Here is a 22266-nt window from a genome sequence, read left to right on the forward strand (position 1 = left end):
AGATATGCTTCTCTCTCTAAGACCTCAGGCAGGGCAGCAAGAAAAAGCTGTCATTTCTATCTCCACGTGCACACTTTCAAACTGCTAGTCCTTTTAATTTTTAAAGATGGAAACTTTTATACTTACATTTCTTCACAACAATTTGACATCTTTTCAATAGATGTTGTATCCTATAAGAAATTTTGTAAAGTAAAATTTGAAAGTACTCATATATGAAAAAGTTTTCAAGTCTTTTATTCTCTATTAATATTATGGTTTTGATACCTTTCAAAATGAGACAAACCAACTAAATGCAGATACTAAAGATTTTTTAAAATCCTACTTATTGAATTTTAATTTATTATAAGAACAGAACCAACCCATTATTATTACAATAAAACATTCACATAAAAAGACTTATAATATTTTTAGTCTTAAGGCATAATATCTTACTACATTTCCTCTCTGAAAATTATTTTTAAATTATAGGAATAAAATGCACTTTCTATAGAAAATAATAAATAGGCATAATTTGAGAAACACTGTAACTGCATTTTAAAAGAGAAGCTATTGTTAACAAGATTATGAAGAGATATTTAACAGCAAAAATCTTAACAATAAAACAAAACAAAACAAATACCTCAAACAGATATCTATTCATTGGTCAATGTCAGTTAAATTATACTAAAATATGACAGTCAATTTTGGTATAGAATATATCTTATTCCCATCTAAAACTTATTATCAAAAGGTTGTAATTTTCTCCTTTGCTATCAAGGCAGCTCTAATAAAATATTTAAAAAAAACTCCCTCTAAGAGTAAATAAATATTAGGTTCTAGGTATGCAACTTAATCTGTATTGGCAGTGGGTCTATAATTAACCAGATGAACTATAACAAGTACTTTAAAATATGTAAATAAAATATATTTATCCTTTATAGTAACTTTTATAGCTTAAAGAGTTATTTTATTTATTTCATTAACTGCTACTACAATAGTCTCTGTCTTTTACCAACCCTTACTCCATCCTCTCTCACTATATCCTCTATAATAATTACATTTAAATATTTTAGCAACATCAATCTTTTAAAATAGTAAAATAATGTATTTAAAATTCAGACATGTTCATTTGAATGTTCCTTCATTTACTCTACACTGGGAATGCTTCTACAACTATAGTGTTTAGGAATAAGTATGACGTGGACCCTCCAATCAAGTGTTGCAAGATAACACAATTCAGCAACAATACATGAGGTCACAATATAAAAATCATGTTCTCCTATGTAGTTACAGTGATCATTTCCCCCTCTATCACCTTCCAGTAGTACTCATAAAAGACCTTTAACTTTCAGAAGCTCCTTATATTATGATAGACAAGTTGACTAATGAATAAAATGGGTTTAAATGTAAAAAAAGTACTAAAATACTTAACTTCTAATAAATAGTTAATAAAGACAGCCAAACATATCAGCAAACACCAAGGAGAATCAGTGTATTTTCTAAAATTACTTCTAATTATTTTGTCAAGTATTTCTCAATTACATGTAAAAAAATTTTAACAATCATTTAACAAGTTTAGTCCAAATTCTCTCCCTCTTGCCTGCCACACCTCCCTTAAGAAGGCAAGCAATTTGATATTGATTATACATGTAAAGCCATGCAAAATATCTTTCCATATTAGCCATGTTGCAAAAAGAAAAAACAAACAAAAAATAATAAAAATGAAGAAAAATTAAAAGTATGATTCTAACTTCTCTCTCTGGAGTTAGACAGTATTTTTCATCATGGGTCCTGTGGAACTGTCTTGGATCACTGTCTTAATGAGAGTAGCTAAGTCTCTCACAATTGTTCATCCTTACACTATTGCTATTACTTTGTACAATGTTCTCCTGGTTCTGCTCACTTCACTTTGCATCGGACTTCCCAAGTTTTTCTGAAAGCATCATACTTGTCATTTCTTATAAAACAATAGTATATTCTATCACAACCACCTATCGCAACTTGTTCAACCATTTCCCAACTGATGGGCATACCCTCACAATTTCCAATTATTTGTCACCACAATAAATATTTTTGTACAAATAGGTCCTTTTCCCTTTCCTTTGCTCTCTTTAGGATACAGACCTAGCTGTGGTATTTCTGGGTCAAATGGCATATGCTGTTTTATTGCCCTTTAGGCATAGTTCCAAATGATCTCCAGAAAGGCTAGACTAGTTCACAACTCCACTAACAGCGCGTTCATTAATGTCCCAACTTTTCCACATCCCCATCAGCATTGAATCAGTATATTGTTAAAGAAAAAGCTTCATGCTAAGAATCAGGAGGATGAGGCTTTAATTCTAGCTTTGCCATTATCACTGTGAACAGGGACAAATCACTGATTTCTCTGAGCCACTGTCAGTAAATAAGCATTTATTAAGTGCATACTATGTCTTAGGCACTGTAGTAAGCATGGGAATACAAAGAAAGGTATCCATGCTCTCAAAGAGTTCACAGTCTAAAGTATCCTTATCAGTAAAATGGAGATGTTGGATTAGATGCCAAATTCTGGAATCAAGGTATAAAGTGTTATGAGGTCAAATAATACATTTAGGAAAGGAGGATGAATTTTAAGGCCTGTAGCTTGGAATAATTAAAAAAAAATCTCTATGCCATTCCATGTCACAGAAGAGTGATACAATTGCAATATGGAAAAGAACTATTATAATGGGAAATTTTTGGAAGGTAGAATCCTGACCTACAATTTGACTGGGTCATTCAATTAGCTGTTTATGTTGTAAAACCAATCAACTTTAAAGACTCCTCAATACAAAAACTATTTTTTGTTTTTTAATAAGAAAAAGAAGTCTAGTTCAGTGGTTCTCAAAGTATGGTATGCAGACATCTGGAGTTCCCTGAGATCAAGTTCATTTCTAGGGGGTCACTGAGGTCACAACTATTTTCATAATAATACTAACATATTATTTGAATATTAAAATACTCCTCCCTTATCCAACTATTTATCTCTGTGTGAGGCTGGATTTCTTTATTTACTAAACTAAAATAACATAATGCAACAAATTGAATTCAGGAGCAGATAAGAATCTAGTTGTCTTCTATTAAGGCAAACATTAAAAAAGATTTGCAAAAATATGTAAAACTGACAATGTCACTAAATTTGTTTTGGAAAATAATTATTGTTCATAAAAATGTCAACATGGAGAATAACCAAGAGTGTTGTGTGTGGGAAGTAAAAGGACGGGATATTAAAAAACACAATGGGGACAGCTAGGTGGCGCAGTGGATAGAGCACTGGCCCTGGATTCAGGAGGACCTGAGTTCAAACCCGGCCTCAGACACTTGACACTTACTAGCTGTGTCACCTTGGGCAAGTCACTTAACCCCAATTGCCTCACCAAACAAACAAACAAACAAAACCCCACAATGGTAAAAAATGTCAAATACTGCACAACTATCAAAGAGGATGAGGAATAAGAAAGAAGAATCAGATCTGGCAATTTGGAGCTCGATAACAAATAGTTTTATAGCACTTTAGTTTACAAAAGCTCATTCCTCAAAGCAGCCTGTGAGGTAGGTGTCACAAGCTTATTTTCTCCATTTTATAGATAAGCTAATGTTTGGAGGGGTTCAACTCAATTCAACAAATATATGTGCTATATGTCAGGTACCAAACTAGATACTTTGTATACAAAATTAAAAAGGAAACACATTCTTTCCTTGCCAATCTTACATTCGATTGGAGGAGGAGGACAGTATAACACTTACCTAGGTAAGTAAACACAAAATATATAGAAAGTAATTTGGGTTGAGTACTAGCAATTGGGAGAAAGGAGATGTGGCATTTGAGCTGAAGGTAATTACTGAAGGTAATTAATGGTTCCAAGACATGTGGGTGAAAAAGTAAAGTATTCCAGGCATGGAGGAATAGTCTATGCTAAGTTACAGTGATAGGAGATGGAATGTCACTTACAAGGAACAGTATGACTTACCTATAGTCACATGACTTAATTGGAAGAGTCAAGATTTGAACTCAGATTAAAGCACAGCTGTTAAGAAATCCCATAGTCTAGTCCCTTTATTTTATAGATTTAGAAACTAAGATGAAGTTTTAGTCTCTTAATAAAGCTCTTGACTTTTTTTACAGATTAAGAAATTGAGATGAAGAAAGATGAAGAATTGTGCCCAAGGTCAAACAGCTACTCAAAGCCAGGTCTTCTAAGTTCCTTCCATTAGATTCTCTATTACTCCATATACCAAGTGGGCTGTTTCAAATGACAGGGTGACCTCTAAGAGAGCAGTTACACCTAGATTTCCACTCTCTCCACTCAGAAGGGAGAACAGAATTAGGAAGTTAAGCCATTCAGTGCAGACTCTTCTACTTTGGTAATGAAATGAGATGAATATGATAATCTTGAGGTGGTATTGGGGCCAAGGGAAGTATCTTTTTCACATATTCTACATTTTAGCCAAACGGTGCGATTTATTCTTGCTAGTCCTTGTCTCCATACCCACAATTCTTGCTTTCTTCACCTGAGTTTCTTGGAAGACATAGTGCTTTATAGGTAGCCCTTCAAAGGTCAGCTGTAGGGCTATTTTCTACAAAAAGCCTTGATTAATTCCACTATTTGTGGCTCTCCCTTACTTCTTCCTCTCTTCTCAAATTATTTTGTATCTACCCTCCTTAGCAGGGTAAAGTTCCTTGAAGTCAGGTGTGGTTTTATTTTTGGTTGTGTTTTTGGCAGGGCCTAGAAGACTGTCTGGTACTGTTATTTATTAAGTAAGCACTTGATAACATTGAATAAATTTTTAACTGAACTGAAGGATGGGGAGGTTTAAGTAGGTTAAGGAGAAGGAATTGGTATAGAGAGAAAGCCTGATGATGTAAGAGTAATGCTGCTATTCCTGAAGCATCAGGGAGGTGTACAACAGTTCTCAGAACTGTGCTTGGCTTATGGCATGCAATGGATCACATGTGCTTAAACAAAGGTTGCAGCTGCCTGCCTGTGTGTGGCAATATAAATAATCGATGAGATTTCCTTTTCCTGGTCTTCAAAAGCTAGTCCTGAGTTTACTCTCCTGGAAATTGTGAGACTTACTATGTAGATTATTTTATATCCATTCTTGATTATTCCAAAACTATTAATTCAACCAATAGAACACTAAGCAGAGTGGCTTTTCTTTAACCTGCCTCAACCTTTGGCTAATCAGAACTTTCACCAATTAGAGTCCAGGGAAAGGTAGCAAAAACAATAATGATGACAACAATGACAACAACAGCAACAACCCCTTCAAAGCCTAACCCATGTTGTGAGTTAGGTGGTTTTTTGTCACTAATGCCATAGGTTCCAAGTCATACAACAATGTATCGAATCTTATCTCGCCCTGATATTTTTCAGTTTTGGGGGGAAGCTAAAGTTTGTCACTTCCCTAAACAGAACTTTTCTGTTGCTTAGTATATTAACATTGCACACACTTTCTGTTTCTCATTTGATCTAACTTGCATTTTCTTTGTATTACATTTCTTATGACTCTACAAGGGACCAGAAATTTCTACATTCTCCCTTAAGGCTGATTTCTCACCTTTGATTTCCTTACTTATCAACTCTCTGTAATTTTTTTGATTGATGGAGAATTGTTTGTTTTGTTCTTTGTGTTCCTTTGACTCCTATGTTTCTATAAACTAATGATCTCTTGCTTCCAATTACTGATTAATGTTAAATTTTTTATATGCTTTTCTTTTCCAACCCCCTTTCCATATATTCCTCTTTTTTGGTCTTAATTGGACGGTGCAGTGTTTTTGTTTTATACTATGTGCGCAACTAGAAATTTATATAATCTGTTATCTTTCTGTTTATCTTCATTAGCACTCAAATCTCTTGTGTCATGGTCAAGTTTGATGTCTATACTTGGAAATATTCCTGGGTGGCTCTACTGAATTTCCTTCTATGACTTTGTTGAGCACTCATGGCTTAGTAACATAGTGAAAATATATAAAATAAATCCAAGCACTGTGAAAACGTTATAATATTTATTATCTACATTGAAAACTCCTATATTTAAAACATACCACCATGGGAATATTATTACCAGGGCCCCCTGCTGAGAGAGCATGGCTTGACCTTTCTAAGGTTGATTCAGTGTTCAGAAATTACCTCACATTGACATGAGACCACCCTCAACCAATCAGCTTGAATCAGTGTGTTTGTTTTGTCAGTTGGTGGTTGGAACCTCATGGGGGTGGCAGAAGAACCAGGTCAGGTTGAACTCTGATCTCTCCTCTAGGGTAGATAGGTTTTCCTATTCTTTCAGAGACACTTGTTCTCTCTTTACTAACCTCTAATATACTTTAATAAATGCTTAATGCCTAAACTGTTGCTGAAACTTTTAATTTATAAGTAAATCCTAGCTAGCTTTCCCCACACAGGAGACAGGTAAGGTGACCACACATTTAATTTTACCTGTCACATCACCAATATAATAATATCAACAATTGACAAAATTTGACTTTTTTTTTCAGGGAGACAGAATAAATATGCTATGGTTTTGCCTAGATTTGAATCTATTTATCATCACTCCTTAATAGAAGTATATGGGCTTTAAGTCTTAAAGGGAGCTGTACTAAAACACCCTATCACTCATGTGATATACATTTATAACATTGAGTTACATGGCTCAACTACAAAATGTCATCTGAACTCAATGAGTATAAAATTCTAAATGTGCACCAAGGAAGAATAGAAACTGAAGGCTCTGAATTTCCTAGCCACCAAATTAAATCAATGGACAAAAGTGACATTAGGAAACACCTTGGTCTTCCCCTGGTAAGACTTTATGTGTCGGGGGTGGCTAGGTGGCACAGTGGATAAAGCACCGGACTTCTTCAAATCTGGCCTCAGACACTTATTAGCTGTGTGGCCCTGGGCAAGTCACTTAACCCCCGCTGCCCAGAAAAAAAAAAAAAAAAAAGACTTTATGTGTCAAGTAAAGGCACCTTAAAGGCAAAGCTTAATGGGAAGAACACATTTAGATTAATGAATACTGATGATACTAATTTTAACTTAGGTATATTTTTGGCTTGGTAAAAAAGATGAAAGGAATTTAGAACTTGTTTGAAAAAAATAACATATATAATGTTAACAGAATTAAGGGATCATCATCCCAAAGCAGCTATGGGAAAAAAATCTCTCCTCCCGAAAGAAGTAAAATGTAAGAGAAAACAGTTTCTATTTGGATGGAACGTGAAACAGTTAAGATTCAAGAAAAGAATGAAAAGGCACCCCATGAACAATAGCCATATAAACCCTACCAACATGTCCACAAAAAATCCTTGAATAAATTTCTAAGTCATGCAGACTGGTTTATAAAAGTGGAGTAGTTTTTGTTAGCAATTTAGGATCAGGTCACTGTTACCAAAAATTATAATAAGTATATTTAAGGAGGCCAGACTTATCGGTCAATACATATTACATAATAAAATGGTGGAAACTGTGCCATCTATCACTAGTTGAAAAAAATTTAGCATCCATTGGATACCTAGAATGATAAAATCAGGTGGCTAGAAGTATTCAGCAGGAACTCATTTTCTTTTATGTACAAATAGTTTGCAAATCCCTGTACTGTATATAAACCCCTAAATATCCTTAGAAATACAACAAGTAATCTGCATTGGAACCAGAATATCATTACATAAAGAACTATAGATAATTGTGAGTACTAGGTCATGACATGGATCTATAAAAATTTAAGAATAACTTTTTAAAAAAAGATGTCATTGTACCAAATAGTTATAATACTAAATATAATTTTAAAAATTTTCAAAATATAGAGACATATTGGAAGAAAATAAAACCTAAGGAAAAATACACATCATCCCTCTTGTCCTGCCTGCTACTGGAATTGTCCTAAAGATGTTTTCAGTGAGTCTAGAGAAGGTGGGCTTACATCCTAAGATTATTATTCAATAACAAAAAGAAGCTATTTTATCCACCTATATCCCCAGAATAATTTTTTTTAAAAAGAACAAGATAATGGCTTATCCTCAGAATGTTTCTGTCTGAAATCCATCAAAGAATGAAAGAGTAATAATTAGATAAGAACAATATAATAATAGCTAAAATTTACAAATTATTTTACATATATTATCTCATTTGCTCTTCATAATAATTCTGTGAAGTAGACCCTAAATTTCATCATTCCCATTTTATAGATGAGGATAATGATCCTCAGAATTAAGTGACTTGCCTGTGATCATGCAACTAACTCTCAAATCAAGTACTGTCCATTAACTGACTGTCATTTAATTAATCAATGTTATCAGGTTTGTTTTTTGTGTTTATATACTTTTTGTATACCCAGTGCCTAAAACAGTACCTACCACACAGTACACAACTAATACATGTTTGTCAAATGAATAAATGGGAAAAATACTAATGCTATTGTTAGGTTAAGACAAGTACAGTATACAAAATGAGAGAAATAACTGTTCTGCTATATTTTGCCTTGGCTAGGTAACACTGAAAATACTGTGCTCAGTTCTGGCCATCACATTTTAGGAGAGACATGTATAAGCTAAAGTGTATTCCTTTCTAAGAGGATGGTAAATCGATTGTAAAACATGTTATACAAAGATCAGTTACAAGAACTGTACATGTTTAGCTACCTCCACATTTCTCTGGAGAAGAAAATATGTAAAGGGAACACGATACCTGTCATGAAGTATTTGAAGGGGGATCATGGAAAAGGGGATTAAACTTGGTCTTCTTGGCCACTGACTGATTGCAAAACTAGGAAAAAGGAGTATAAATTGCAGAGAGACTTGAATTTCAATTCAATCTAACAGGCATTGATTAAGCACCTATACTAGGCACTGTTCCAGGTACAAAGGATACCAAGACAAAAAATAAAACTGTCCATGAGGAACTTATATTCTTCTACTGGGGGTGGGCCCAGTAAGTATATCAGTGAGTAAATACTAAATATAAATACAAGTAATTTTGGGGAAGATGAGGAGAATCTTAATGTGAGAGGAGGTGCCTGAGCTCAGTGTTGAAGGAGGCTAAGGATTTGAGACAGCAAGTGAACAAAAAGAGCATTCTGGAGGACAGCAAGAGGAGAGATTGGCCAAAATACAACAGTGCTTTAGGAGAAAAAAATGTAAAATCAATCTGGAAAGACTGAAACTAGAATGTTAAGAACTTTAATTTCCAAATAGAGTAGTTCGTATGGTGCTTGGCTGCAAGTCCTTACTTCAGTGGAGACAACACAGCTTTTCTAGAAGCCAAGTGACAAGATTCAGACACAAATTCTACAAAGATCATTCCACAGACAAATGGAGAGGTGAGTAATTTGCAACAAGTAGGTGGTGAAAGCTAAGCAGGTGATACAGGTCAAAGGTGTTCAGAATAAGTAATTCACCTGGTTACCCTAGTCACCAGAACATTAACACTGCCTTCTAAACCTAGGTAAAACAGTGGGCTCAAATGTGGTAAAAAAATATGAAAGTTTTTACCAGTTGGTTAGGATAACTGAAAGACCCCAGTTTTTGAAGGACCACCCTTTTGGGGAGGAGACGAACAGTCCGCCTGCTGCGCACGTCAGACTGCCTGCGGGGACTCGACTTCCGGGGTGGAGAGAACGGAAGAGGAGGCTTTTGCCTGCTTGGCGGGACTCCTGACGGCGCGGCACAGACAGTCTCTCTCCAAAGGTGGCCTTTTCGGTTTGGTGAGTTTTTATAAGGAATATAGACTAAGCTTAGACTTAAGACGATTTGTATTGTGTTTCTACTTTCCTATCCTTCTAATCAACATCACCTTGTGACTACCATAACAATAAATAAAAAGGTCTATCTAGAAAACCAAAAGCTTCTTCCATTTACTAGTCTGGGAGATAAATTAAGGGAAAGGTTAAGTAGGGGAGATTTATGATCTAATATCCAATTTTAAATCCACGTCCCTTCGTGGTCGCCAAAACTGTGAGATTTAAAATTGGATATTAGATCATAAATCTCCCCTACTTAACCTTTCCCTTAATTTATCTCCCAGACTAGTAAATGGAAGAAGCTTTTGGTTTTCTAGATAGACCTTTTTATTTATTGTTATGGTAGTCACAAGGTGATGTTGATTAGAAGGATAGGAAAGTAGAAATACAATACAAATCGTCTTAAGTCTAAGCTTAGTCTATATTCCTTATAAAAACTCACCAAACCGAAAAGGCCACCTTTGGAGAGAGACTGTCTGTGCCGCGCCGTCAGGAGTCCCGCCAAGCAGGCAAAAGTCCCTACTTCCGTTCTCTCCACCCCGGAAGTCAAGTGCCCCGCAGGCAGTCTGACATGCGCAGCAGGCGGACTGTTTGTCTCCTCCCCAAAAGGGTGGTCCTTCAAAAACTGGGGTCTTTCAGTTATCCTAACCGACTGGTAAAAACTTTCATATTTTACCACACCTTATAGGTGATAGGTGACAGCCACTTAGCAAGGGTGGCCAGATACGGTCAGACATGCACTTCATGGATATCAATTTGGGAGCTAATGCAAACCCTAATAAACAACAATTAATGCTGGCTGAAGGTGGAATGGGATTCTTGGCAAGTAGTTGGGTCCCTGATCACTAGAAGTCTTTAAACAGAAACTTGACAATTATTTTCAGGGATGCTACAGAAGGAATTCTTGGTGAACTATGCTATAGACCATATAGCCTTTGACTTAGATCTCTTAGATTCTTGGTCTCCGATTAAAAAAAAAATTCTGTGATATATTTTTAATTTAACTAAGTAAGTATTACATATGGCAGATAAGGAACATAATATTAGGAACCAAGACTTAGTAGTTAATGAAGAAATAACATTTTATATATTATTTCCTTATTATACTATATTTATATTTTATATATAATATTGTAATTGTAGAAATGTAATGCATTTTTGTTTTTTTGTTTTTTAGGGGGCAGGGCAATGAGGGTTAAGTGACTTGTCCAGGGTCACACGGCTAGTGTCAAGTGTCTGAGGCCAAATGTGAACTCAGGTCCTTCTGAATCCAGGGCCAGTACTTTATCTATTGCACCACCTAGCTGCCCAATGTAATGCATTTTCACTGAAAGTCATCTTTTTCCCTGAAGACTAACTCTAAAGCACAGAGCTTACTTATGCCTGTGAAAAACTGAACACAAACACTACAGTGCTCATAAATTCCAAATCTTCAATGAATTGATTATTTTTCTCTCTAAACTACTTCGCTAGAGATTTCATCAGCATCCATGGATTCAAATGCCATCTCCATGCTTTTGATTCTCAAATGTATCTATCCTTCCCAAATCTCTCTGCCAACCTTCAATCTCACATCTCCAACTGCCTTTCAGACACCTCAAAATGGATGTCAAATAGACATCTTAAACTAAAAATATTCAAAATCAAATTAATTATTTCTCTCCCTAAGTCCTTCCCTAAGTCCTTCCCCTCAGACCACCTTCCCTGTTACTGCAGAGTATAACACCATCGTCCCAGTTTCTTGGACTCATAATCTAGGTGTGATTCTTAATTCCTCACTATCTTTCAACTCCCCCAAATACATCCAAACTCTTTCCAAGGCCTGTTGATTTCACCTTCACAACACCTCTCCAATATGCCCCCTACTTTCTTCTGACACTGCCATCACTCTATTTTAGGCCCTCAATTACTTCATGCCTGGACTACTGAAACAGCCTGCTGGAGGGTCGGCCTACTCCAATCCATTGTCCATTCAGCCACCAAAGGGATTTTCCTGGAGCACAGTTTCATGTCATTCTGCGCCCTTTCCTCCCTGCCCTCACTAAATAAACTCCACTGGCTCCCTGTCACCTGCAGGATCAAACATAAAATGCTCTGGTTGGCATTTAAAGCCTTTTATCAACTAGCCCCCTCCCACCTTCTTCTACCTTATGCTCTTCCAATCTTCCACCTTATTCTCCATCATACATTCTTTGATCCAGGATACTGGTTTCCTGGCTGTTCCCCAAACAAAACACTTCATCTTTTGCCTCTAGGCATTTCCTTCGTTGTCCTCCATGCCTGGAATGCTCTACCTTCTCAAATCTGCCTACTGAGTGTCAACTAAAATCCCATCTTTTACTGGAAGCCTTTCACAACTCCTCTTAATTCTAGTTCCTTGCCTCTTTTGTTTATTTCCTATTTATCCTGTACATAGCTTGTCTGTATGTATTTTCTTGTTAACTGTCTCCCCCATTTGACTGTGAGTTCCTTGAGAGCAAAGGTTGTCTTCTGCCTCTTTTTGTACCCCTAGCACCTATTATTAGCACAGTGCCTGTCACATAACAGGCACTTAATAAACGTTCACTGTGACTGAGAATGAAGAGGAAGTGTGATTTTTGAAAGGAAATAAGAAAATAAAATCTTTAAATTTCGAGTACAAGCTGTTTGCTCACAGCTCAAGGAGAGGACAAAAACTGCCCCCTAACAGCACATTTGAAGTATACGCACTGCTCTCTTCATCTATGTACTATTTATCCTGTTGTGATAATAGTTTGCATTTTTCTATTCTCTCTCATGCTATTGCTGTATATAATATTCACTCACCTGTTTCCATGCCTTGGCATGTCCCCCATTTCTGGAAAGCTTCCCCTACTCCCCTTTACCACTAGAAAACCCTAGCTCCTCTTAATGCTCACTTAAAGCGCCATTTCTTACTCCTCCTCGACATTTTAAAGTTTCTTTGAGGGTAGAAACTGTTGCATTTTTTTCTTTATATTCTCAGTGTCTAAAACAGCATCTGGAACAATATAAGTACTTAATAAATTCAATAAACATCACTTACTAAGTGCCATACACTATGCAAAGCCCTGGGAAATACAAAGAAAGACAAAACCATAGTAATGCCCACAAGAAGGTTACATTTTAAAAATTGAAATGAACTTACCTACCATTTATAACAGAGAAGTGATAGTCTCAATATGCTAAACGATACCTATATTTTTGGACATGGTCAGTGTACAAATTTGTTTTGCTTGACTATACATATTTATTGCAAAGGTGTTTTTTTCTTTATTTTTAATGGGGGGGTTGAAAAGGGGACAAAATTCAAGTACTTTCCTCACAATAATCTTATGAGGTTAAATAGTACTAGCAATATTATCTGTACTTTACAAAGGAAAAAAATGGAAGCTCACAAAGATTAGATAATTTACACAAGATGTAATGAATAGTTGTCAGAGCAGAAACTTGAACTCAGGGACATATGAAAAAAGTAATCTGTTAAAGAGCTTAATTTTTTAAAAAATTCTGTATAAATCAGAAATTTACATTTATTTAATTCTGATTTTTTTCTCCAGAAATTAGGCATGAAAATAACAAGTATATAATATTAGCTTTACCTGTTCCTGCTTCATCATCACAATCAGATGAGATATCATGTATAAAGTGCTTTCCAAATTTTAAGCACTATATGCTAGCTATCATTTAATCAGAAACATTTTCTTTTTTTTGGGGGGGGGTGAGGCAATCGGGGTTAAGTGACTTGCCCAGGGTCACACAGCTAGTAAGTGTCAAGTGTCTGAGGCTGGATTTGAACTCAGGTCCTCCTGGCTCCAGAGTCAGTACTCTATCCACTGTGCCACCTAGCTGCCCCAGAAACATTTTCTTATCACATAGAGCAAATAAAGGTATTTAAAATATAGTTTTATATACAATATTTTCATATAGATGAAACATTTCAACCTTTAATGATTTTTGATAATAGCATAAAAATATGAAGTTTCATATATATATATGTATGCATTATATATATATATAAATAGAAATACTTCAAAATGCAGGTATTGACAGTTCTAATTTTCACTGGCAAGGTAACAAAATTTAACTGAAAATACTTGAATTATTGAATTGCATATTATATCACATGGCATTTTGAATTTAAACAGAGTAAGAGCAAGACAGAAAATTCTGATTTTTGAAATATCACCAAAAATAAAAACACTGCTTCATCTGTTTTTCTAGGTTTTCAGGGGTTATGAAATTTATTATTTTTGTCAAAGAAAAACATAATTCATAAAAAACTAGATTATTATTAAAATACTTTTAAGGTTTTAGATGAAATAACTATATGGAATGTGCTTTAAAGAAGTACAACTGTATTCAACATAATTAAACATGCTTTTCACATTTGCAAAGGTAATATGGGGTTCACCATACCCAATAATTTATAGAGATTATATTGAATGAATGCTGCTAATTTACCACCCTAATTCTGTGGTATAGGTGGGTAACTTTAATTATGAAGATTAATGTTTATATCACATACTTGCATACATATATACACATGTGTATGTGTGTGTGTGTGTGTGTGTGTGTGTGTGAGAGAGAGAGAGAGAGAGAGAGAGAGAAGCAAGGTAGCCCACTTGTGAAAAATCCAAGCTAATGTTCAATCATTTATGTATAGATGGTATCTTTAATATTTTCTCAGGAAAATATTTACTGAGTTCTTTATGTACCAACTACTGTTTAACTGAAGAGAAATTGATGGTTCTCAGTTGAACTGAGCTAAGAAGAAATAAAACCATCTTTAAAAATCCAAAACAGAGCCTGTCCAAGTAGGATGAAATTAAAATGTCAACAAATTTTGAAAATTTAGGTTTTGACAAAGTGGCCATTAAACACCTTTTCTATGTTTTGTAATCACTGCAAAAAGTACTAAGTAGCAAAAAGACAAAATCAACAGCACATACGACAAATACTTCACTTTACAATGAAAACTACAAAAAGTTAGATAGCTGTCAGAAACAGAATCCTGCTATACAAGAATTCAATATCAGAGAGAGCATCATCAGGCTGCTTGCTCTACCATTGACTCCCAAACCCCCCAAGGTGTTACACTGTTCCTTTCCTATCCCAGTAACTAAGAAAAACAACCAATAAATCCATCCTATATTTTCCAGGTTGATATTCAACAATACTGACATTTTTACTGTACACCATGTAGACTGGGATTTGATGGAAAAAAAAAAATTCCAACAACCTGACAATGTTAATCACTTTGAGAACACCACTGTTGGGTTTCACTTATGGTAATAAAGAGCCATCAAACATTATCAGAACTAATAAATAACAGAATAAGAAAGTTGGTATAGCTCTAGATTTATGATCCTAAGTATAGATAAACTCAAAAGTAGCTAGAATAGCAAAGTGGAAATAATTGCCACTAAAAAAGACTAAATATATTTGTAGGACATAATACTGTGATTTTCAGACTACTTTGAAAACATGTTTAAAAAATTATTACTAAGCTTTAATAAGAATGCACGAAACCTGAATCTTGTTTAGTATTTAAACATTAAAATAATCAGAGGTAATCCTTTAAAACTGGGGTTCAGATTAGTCTATGCAGATAAAATGAAACATCTGGCAGCATTATCTGGAGACAGACCTTTTTTAACTTTGAAAAGGAGATTAGTAAATCTGTTATTTTAAAGTTTGAGTAATTTTTAATTATTTTGTCTGGGTCACAGATAATCTGTTTTTGCTGGGTCATATAATGACAGCAAAGGATCACTGCCAAAATGATTACCCTGTTACCTTTCACTAACCTTAGAGAGATAGTATTTTCCTTCTTTTATAAGAGAGAAATTTCTGATTTGCATTAAGTGGTTATTTATAATGAAAATTCACAGAAAGTAAGAAATTGACTTTTAAAGAGTGGCTTTTATTTATTCATTCCTTCACCCATTTATTTTATTTGTTTGTTTGATTGATTGTTTTGTAAGTGATGTGACACCATATGGGTCACAACAACCTGAAAAGATGGGTAATTGCAAGTATCATTATTCACATTTTAATGTTCAGTAAATTAAGACTTAGATTAAATGACTTGCACATAGTCACATAGCCAGTACCAAAGCTGGAACTTGAAATCACATCTCTTATTGCTCAAGTGAACACTCTTTATTACTGTTTGGCACTAAAGTATGAAGCTACTTAAAAGTACAAGAGTCCCTTAAGGAATTTTGGGTTTTGTCTGGGAATTCCTGATGTGGGAATTCCATTCATAAAGACAGGAGAAAAGTCCTAGGAAATTGTCTGAAGTCACACAGTAACAATCAGAAGTGGGATTTGAATCCTGGTGTCCCTGGCTCCTAGCTTCAAACTCTATCTATTATTCCACACTAGCTCTATTATTTAAAAGTAAATATACGAAAAATAATGTAGGATTTTGAATTTTAAAGTCTTGTGGGATGAATAATTACTAATCTTTTAAGATTAGTCTTTCCATGTAAAACATCAAGAGACTGACACAAAATGATTAGTATTATTATAGTTCGCCCAACTTATTTTCAACATATATTTAGATTTCCCTTCAAATCTTTTTCTTTTCCTTACTCCAGAATTTAGCATTTTTGTACAAGTCAGTCTGCTGAAGTATCATTTGATTTGCTAAATCAAATCTCAGGGTGCTAGCTCATTGAATTTCTTCTATCTATGACACATCTCACCTTCTCCTCTCCACTAATTATACCTAGTACTTACATAGTGCTACTCAAAGGCTCCTGCCATAAGACCTAGACACTTCTCAGTCCTAGTTCAGTTCTGTAACATCCAGTTATTTCTTCTTTTCAGGCACTAGCAATTGGGAAAGGGCTTTATGCACCACTGCTTCAAGTCAGAAAGGGATTCTGAGGACAAGAGGAAAAGAAGACAGTGTACTCCAAGAACGTGGGATGGCCAATGCAAAGACATGTAGCCAAGGCTATCATGTGTGAGAAACAAAGAGAAGACCATTCTGGCTGCATCACAGAATACAGGGAGATAAGTAATGTCCAAAGAGGATAGAAAGATAGATTGGGGTCAGGCCGTGAAGGGAATTAAAAACTAAACAAAGGAGTTTATATTTTATCTTAGAAGCAATAAGAAGTTCCTTAATGCAGGAGTCACATGGTCAGATCTATACTTAAGGAAAAAATTCTGACAGAATTCTGTAAGATGGAGTGCAATGGTAAGAAACTTGAGACAGGGAGATCAATTAGGATGATGTTTCAACAATCTAGGTGAGCCAATAAGAAGGTGATAACTAAGGTGGTAGCTGTGTGCGTTAGGTTGGAAGCAAGAAATAATGTAGAATGGAAATATATGGCAACTGAATGGATGGATATGTGGAGTGAATGAGAGTGAGGAGGGTAATGCCAAGATAACTAACCCGGGGGACTGAAGAATGATGATGCTTTTGACAGAAACAGGGAACTCTGGAGAGGGTTTAGAGGGAAAAGATTTTAAGTTTGAGATTTCTCTGGGACATACAGTTTGTAATTTTTCAATAGGCCATCATGATCAAGAACTAAAGCTCATTATTTTCTAATCTGTGGTACAATTATAGTATGATATTATGTATGTGTTCATGTGTTTTATCTTTCTTACTGTAAGCTCCATGAGGCCCAAGCCAGCATCTTAATCATCTCTGATCACCTCTGGTATCTGGCATATTATTTTCATATAGAAAGACTTTAAAATTACTGATGAATGAAAGGAGATAGCTATACAGAAAAAAAAGCAAACTTAAAAACTTACTATTTGGAAAAAAAATCACAAAGAAAAAAGACTCTTACAAAGTATCAGAGTGATAACAACTCTGAATTCAACCATCCACCACAATTTTTACTTCAAATTGTCCAAGTTGAAATAAAATAAATCATAAATGAAGATAAATAATCAAATAGGTTATCAGACCAACTGAATCAATAATCTGTTTCTTATTTACTAAGATTTTTTTTTATCACCAATTTGTTTTTTCAAGTAACTCTTTACTTAGGAATATAATCTATCAAATCCATATTTAATGAAGAAAGCTTAGTTGATTTTTAAAATGTAAGTTACATAAAGCTTTTTATTCACTACGGTTCACAAAGTAATTTTACTTAGAAAAACATTTGTCCAAAAAAAAACACCATTTGTCATACTTACAGTGATGATGCCAATTAGTTGTGTATAAAAGAGTCCAGTTATTCCAACTAACATAGTTATCCCCATGAAAGCAGCTAGTCTCATTATGGCCAATTCATGTCTAACTAAAAAGAGATCCTGAAAAGAATGGAAGAAGGAAAAACACTTTTAAAAAGTAATCTAAAGAATCACTGAAAGTAACAAGCACTACTGTTCAATAGCTAAATCATAACAATTTCGCTATTTTAAAGCAGTATCTTATTTTAATGCATTAGGCTCTACCATGTTAACATATAAATAATTGAGACTGGTTTGGAAATGTTCTCAAATTATACTATGTGGCAGACAAAAATTGTGATTTTTCCAATGTTACTGTGCTAAAAACCCAAATCCATAACCAAGAGCTCAGAGTTATCCAGTATGGTGTGGTGGGATGATCACTGGCTCTATAATAAGTGAGCATAGCTGTGGAATCCTACCTTATCCACACATAACTTTAGCCAAATCAATCTTCCTGAGCCTCAGTTCCCTTATTTATAAAACAAGGGGCTTGGCTATGCTTCATTTTCATTTATTTTGGGTGGGTATTCACGCTGACCCCATTAGCAACAACAGTTACTAAGTGCATTCTTTAGTCCTTAATAGCTAAAAAGATTTGTGATGGCATTCTAGATAGCAATTTAACTATGGCTTAGCGAAACTTTTTATGAATTCCTGTGGTCAAAAAAAAAAAGCCAACGTTCTGTTGTTAAGGCTCTTCATACAGGGTCACAGGAACTTCCAGACAGATTTTAAGCTCTAATGTTATAGCCTTTAAAATTCTAGAGTCACCTCTAATGAATGATGAGGCATAGTCATTAGTGGAAGAATATTAATCCAAAGAAGGGGAATGGAATTAAAATATTCTGTTGTAAAGACTTTAATAGCTTGGATCTAGAAACATAAAAATTCATATTATTTAAGTTCAAGTAACTTGAAACTTAGTGATATTACAAATCACTACAAATCAGGAAAGAAATACACTTTCCCATAGTTCTAGTTGTTAAGAAGTTTTTCCTCATATCAAGCCTAAATTTGCCTCTTTGCAATTTCTATCCCATGCACCTAGTACTGCTTCTGGTGCCAAGAAGCACAAGTCTTATTCTTCTTTCACATAACAATCATTTAAATACTTAAAAATAGCCATCATGTCATTCTACCTCTCCACTCTATGTCTTCTTTCTCCAGCCTAAATATCACGTTTCTTCAACTTATGGTCATATAACATGATCTCAAGGGCCTTTGCCATTCTGGATGTCTTCTTCACTGTATGCTCTCTCATTTATCTGCATCCTTCTCAAGATGTGGCCCTCAATAGAATATTCTAGCCAGAAGCTATACAGGACAGGGAACAGTAGGACTATCAGTGCATACCATTCTCTACTTAATGAAGCTTTGCATCAGCTTTTGTGGCTGCCATATCATTGCTGACTCATATTGAATTTGCGATTCTTCTTCAAATGAACTGCTGTCTAGCCATGTATTGCCCCTATCCTGTATTTGTGAAGTTTTAAATTGTTTTTTAATCCAAGATTTTACAACTCTTCCTATCATATTTTACCTTATTCCTGTCAAGATCCTTTTAATATTTAGAATTTTATTTTTCCAAATTGCATGTAAAATACAAATTCTGACATCAATTTTTTTCAAACTTTGTCTTCCAAATTCTCTTCTTCCCTCCCTCCCCACACCCTCCCTCCACCCCAAGAACTCAAGCAATTCAGTGTAAGCTATACATGAGAAGTCATGCAAAACATTTCCACATTAGCCAGGTTGTGAAAGAAAACAGACAAAAACAAAACTTCAGATAAAGGAACTAACAAAAAAATCTCTATCCAGATACCATCAGTTCTCTTTCTGTAGATGGACTGCATTTTTCCAACTGCTGTGTTGGATCACTGCACTGATGAAAATAACCAAGTCATTCACAGCAGATCATCAAGATCCTTTTAGACCCTGACTGTCATCTAGTTTGTTACCTATCGTTTCTTCTAAAAATAAAAACATGCCTTCCGATACATAAAAAATGTTAAGTTACAAAAGACAAAGCAGAAATCCAAGGGACAGTACATTGGAGACTTGCTCTCCCAAGCTGACATCACATCACTTAATGGCTATTTTGGAGTCCAGCTATTTAACTACTCCTAAATCTAACTAACTATAATATCATATAGCTTTTATCTCTCCATCTAGATAAACTATGTCTAGAGAATTCCACTCACTTACAAATCTAATAACCTTATAAAAAAAAAAAAAGAAATCTGGTCTGGCATGACTAATTTTTTAGATGAAGCTCTCTTGGCTCTTTGTGATCTCTTCCTTCTTTAGATGTTCACTAACCATTCCTTTAGGGGCAGGTAGGTGGTACAGAGAATAGAACACTGGGCTTAAAGTCAGGAAAACCTGTGTTGAAATTTGACCTTGAACACTGGCTGCATCACCCCGGGCAAGTCCCTTAAACTGTTTGGCTCAGTTTCCTCATTTGTAAAATGGGGATAATAAAAGTACCTACTAGATCTTTAGATATCTACATTGTAAACATTGATAATGTAAACATATGTCAACTGACATTCTTTATATTCTGAAATATACATTAAATGTATATCACATTGGCCATGTCTATTATATCTTGAAATTGTGTAGATGCTCATTTACTGATATACCACAGTGGTGTTATATTTATTAATATAATTACATCAGAAGTGATAAGAAAATGAGCATATTTGTGTAGGCTTCAAATTTTACCATCCTTCTACCACTTATTTAGTTTGAGCTTGAGTGCTAGGCTTAAAGTTGCTAGACTTTGGATTATTTCCTTCAATTAAAGTTTATTTTCTACAGTGGCAAATAGCATTAAAGATGTGACCCTCATTCCCAGATGGTCACTGAAGTCCTAGTTTGGAATGTAATAAATAGCCCATTATACTATAAGAGGGTTTTCAATCCTAGCTGAACTTCATAGGATGGTACCTGAAAAAATGTATTTATGTAAACATGGGAATCAATAATTGCATGCAAAATAGTAGATTAGGAGTCAGAATACCTGGGTTTAAATCCTGACTCTGACTTACTACCTTTGTAACTGAAAACAAGTCATTTAATTCTATGGATCAGTTTCCATGAATATAAAATGAGGAGGTTGGAGATATAGACTACATAATAACTGCTGGTATTTAGTGCTTTAAAATTTCCAATACATTTTATATTTATATACAGTATTATGTTTTATCCTCACAGTCCTGTGAGAGTGGAAGTACATATATAATTATTCACATTTTTAAAATGAAGATAATGGAAAAACAGGAAAGTTAAGTGATATGCACATGGTCATACAGGTAGTAGTGTGGGAGGTGGGATATGAACGTGATCCTTTTCCAACTCCAAGTTCAATGTTCTTTCTACTACATAAAACTACTTCTCCTTAAGATCTCTGGTCTTCCGGTTCTAAATGCTATGATTAAGTGATACACTAGTATTGTGTTTGTTTCTCTCCTGTCAAATCTAATTTGGCAAATGTAATAACCTTTTCCTCCAACCTCGTTATTCTTGAATTCTGACACTGTCAATCACCCTTTTCTCCTTGATATTCTTTTCTCTCTAGGTTTTCATGACACTCTTCTCTCTTAGTTATCTTTCTAGCTATCGGACTGTTCTTTCTCAGCGTCTTTTTCTGGATTTTCATACAGGTCATATCAACTAATGGTGATATCCCTGAAAGCTCAGACCTGGGTCCTTTTCTCTTTTCCCTTTATAACATTCTGCTTGATGGGTGATCTCATCAGCTCCTGTGGATTCAATTATCATCTCTCTACAGATGATTCTCAGATCTATTTATCTAGACCTAAACTCACCTGACATACAGTCTCACAACTCTACCTATTTGAACACCTCAAAGCGGATGTTCTGTAGACATCTTAAAATCACAATGCCCAAAACTGAGCTTATCTCCCCCGACAACAAACTTTCTCCTCTGTCTAACCTCCTTATTAGTGCTTAAGACACCATCAACCCCAGTCACCTAGGTCAGAAGATGTTTCCTTGGCTCCTCACTTTTAAGCTTCCCCCTACCCCTACCATATCTAATCTGTTGTCAAGTACTGCCCTCTCTACCTTTACAAAGTGTCTATGTCCCCTGCTATCCTTTTACACTGGCATTGCCATGGTACAAACCTTCATCACTTCGTGCCTTGACTATTCCAATTCCATTCCAGTTGGTCTCCCTGACTCAAAAAGCTCCCCACTCCATGCCTTCTCTACTTAGATTTCAAAGCAATCTTCCTAAACTCTAAGTCTGATTGACCATTTGACCAAGGCTACCCACCCCTTCCTGTACTCAAAGCC

The 22266-nt window shown here is 35.0% G+C and overlaps 1 protein-coding gene across 3 annotated transcripts in view; it reads right to left on the reverse strand.

Annotated features, from left to right (window-relative positions):
* Positions 1 to 22266, reverse strand: part of ZDHHC21 (zinc finger DHHC-type palmitoyltransferase 21) — a 73259-nt gene that overhangs the window by 8769 nt on the left and 42224 nt on the right. For all 3 annotated transcript variants that reach the window (XM_043964855.1, XM_043964854.1, XM_043964853.1), the window contains 2 exons: positions 17908 to 18024; positions 127 to 170 (listed from right to left, as the gene is read on the reverse strand). In XM_043964855.1, coding sequence (XP_043820790.1) covers positions 127 to 170; positions 17908 to 18024 — 161 coding nt within the window. The remainder of the gene's footprint in view (positions 1 to 126; positions 171 to 17907; positions 18025 to 22266) is intronic.

This window comes from Dromiciops gliroides, chromosome 1, assembly GCF_019393635.1.
Source record: "Dromiciops gliroides isolate mDroGli1 chromosome 1, mDroGli1.pri, whole genome shotgun sequence".
In the NCBI taxonomy this organism is placed as follows: domain Eukaryota; kingdom Metazoa; phylum Chordata; class Mammalia; order Microbiotheria; family Microbiotheriidae; genus Dromiciops; species Dromiciops gliroides.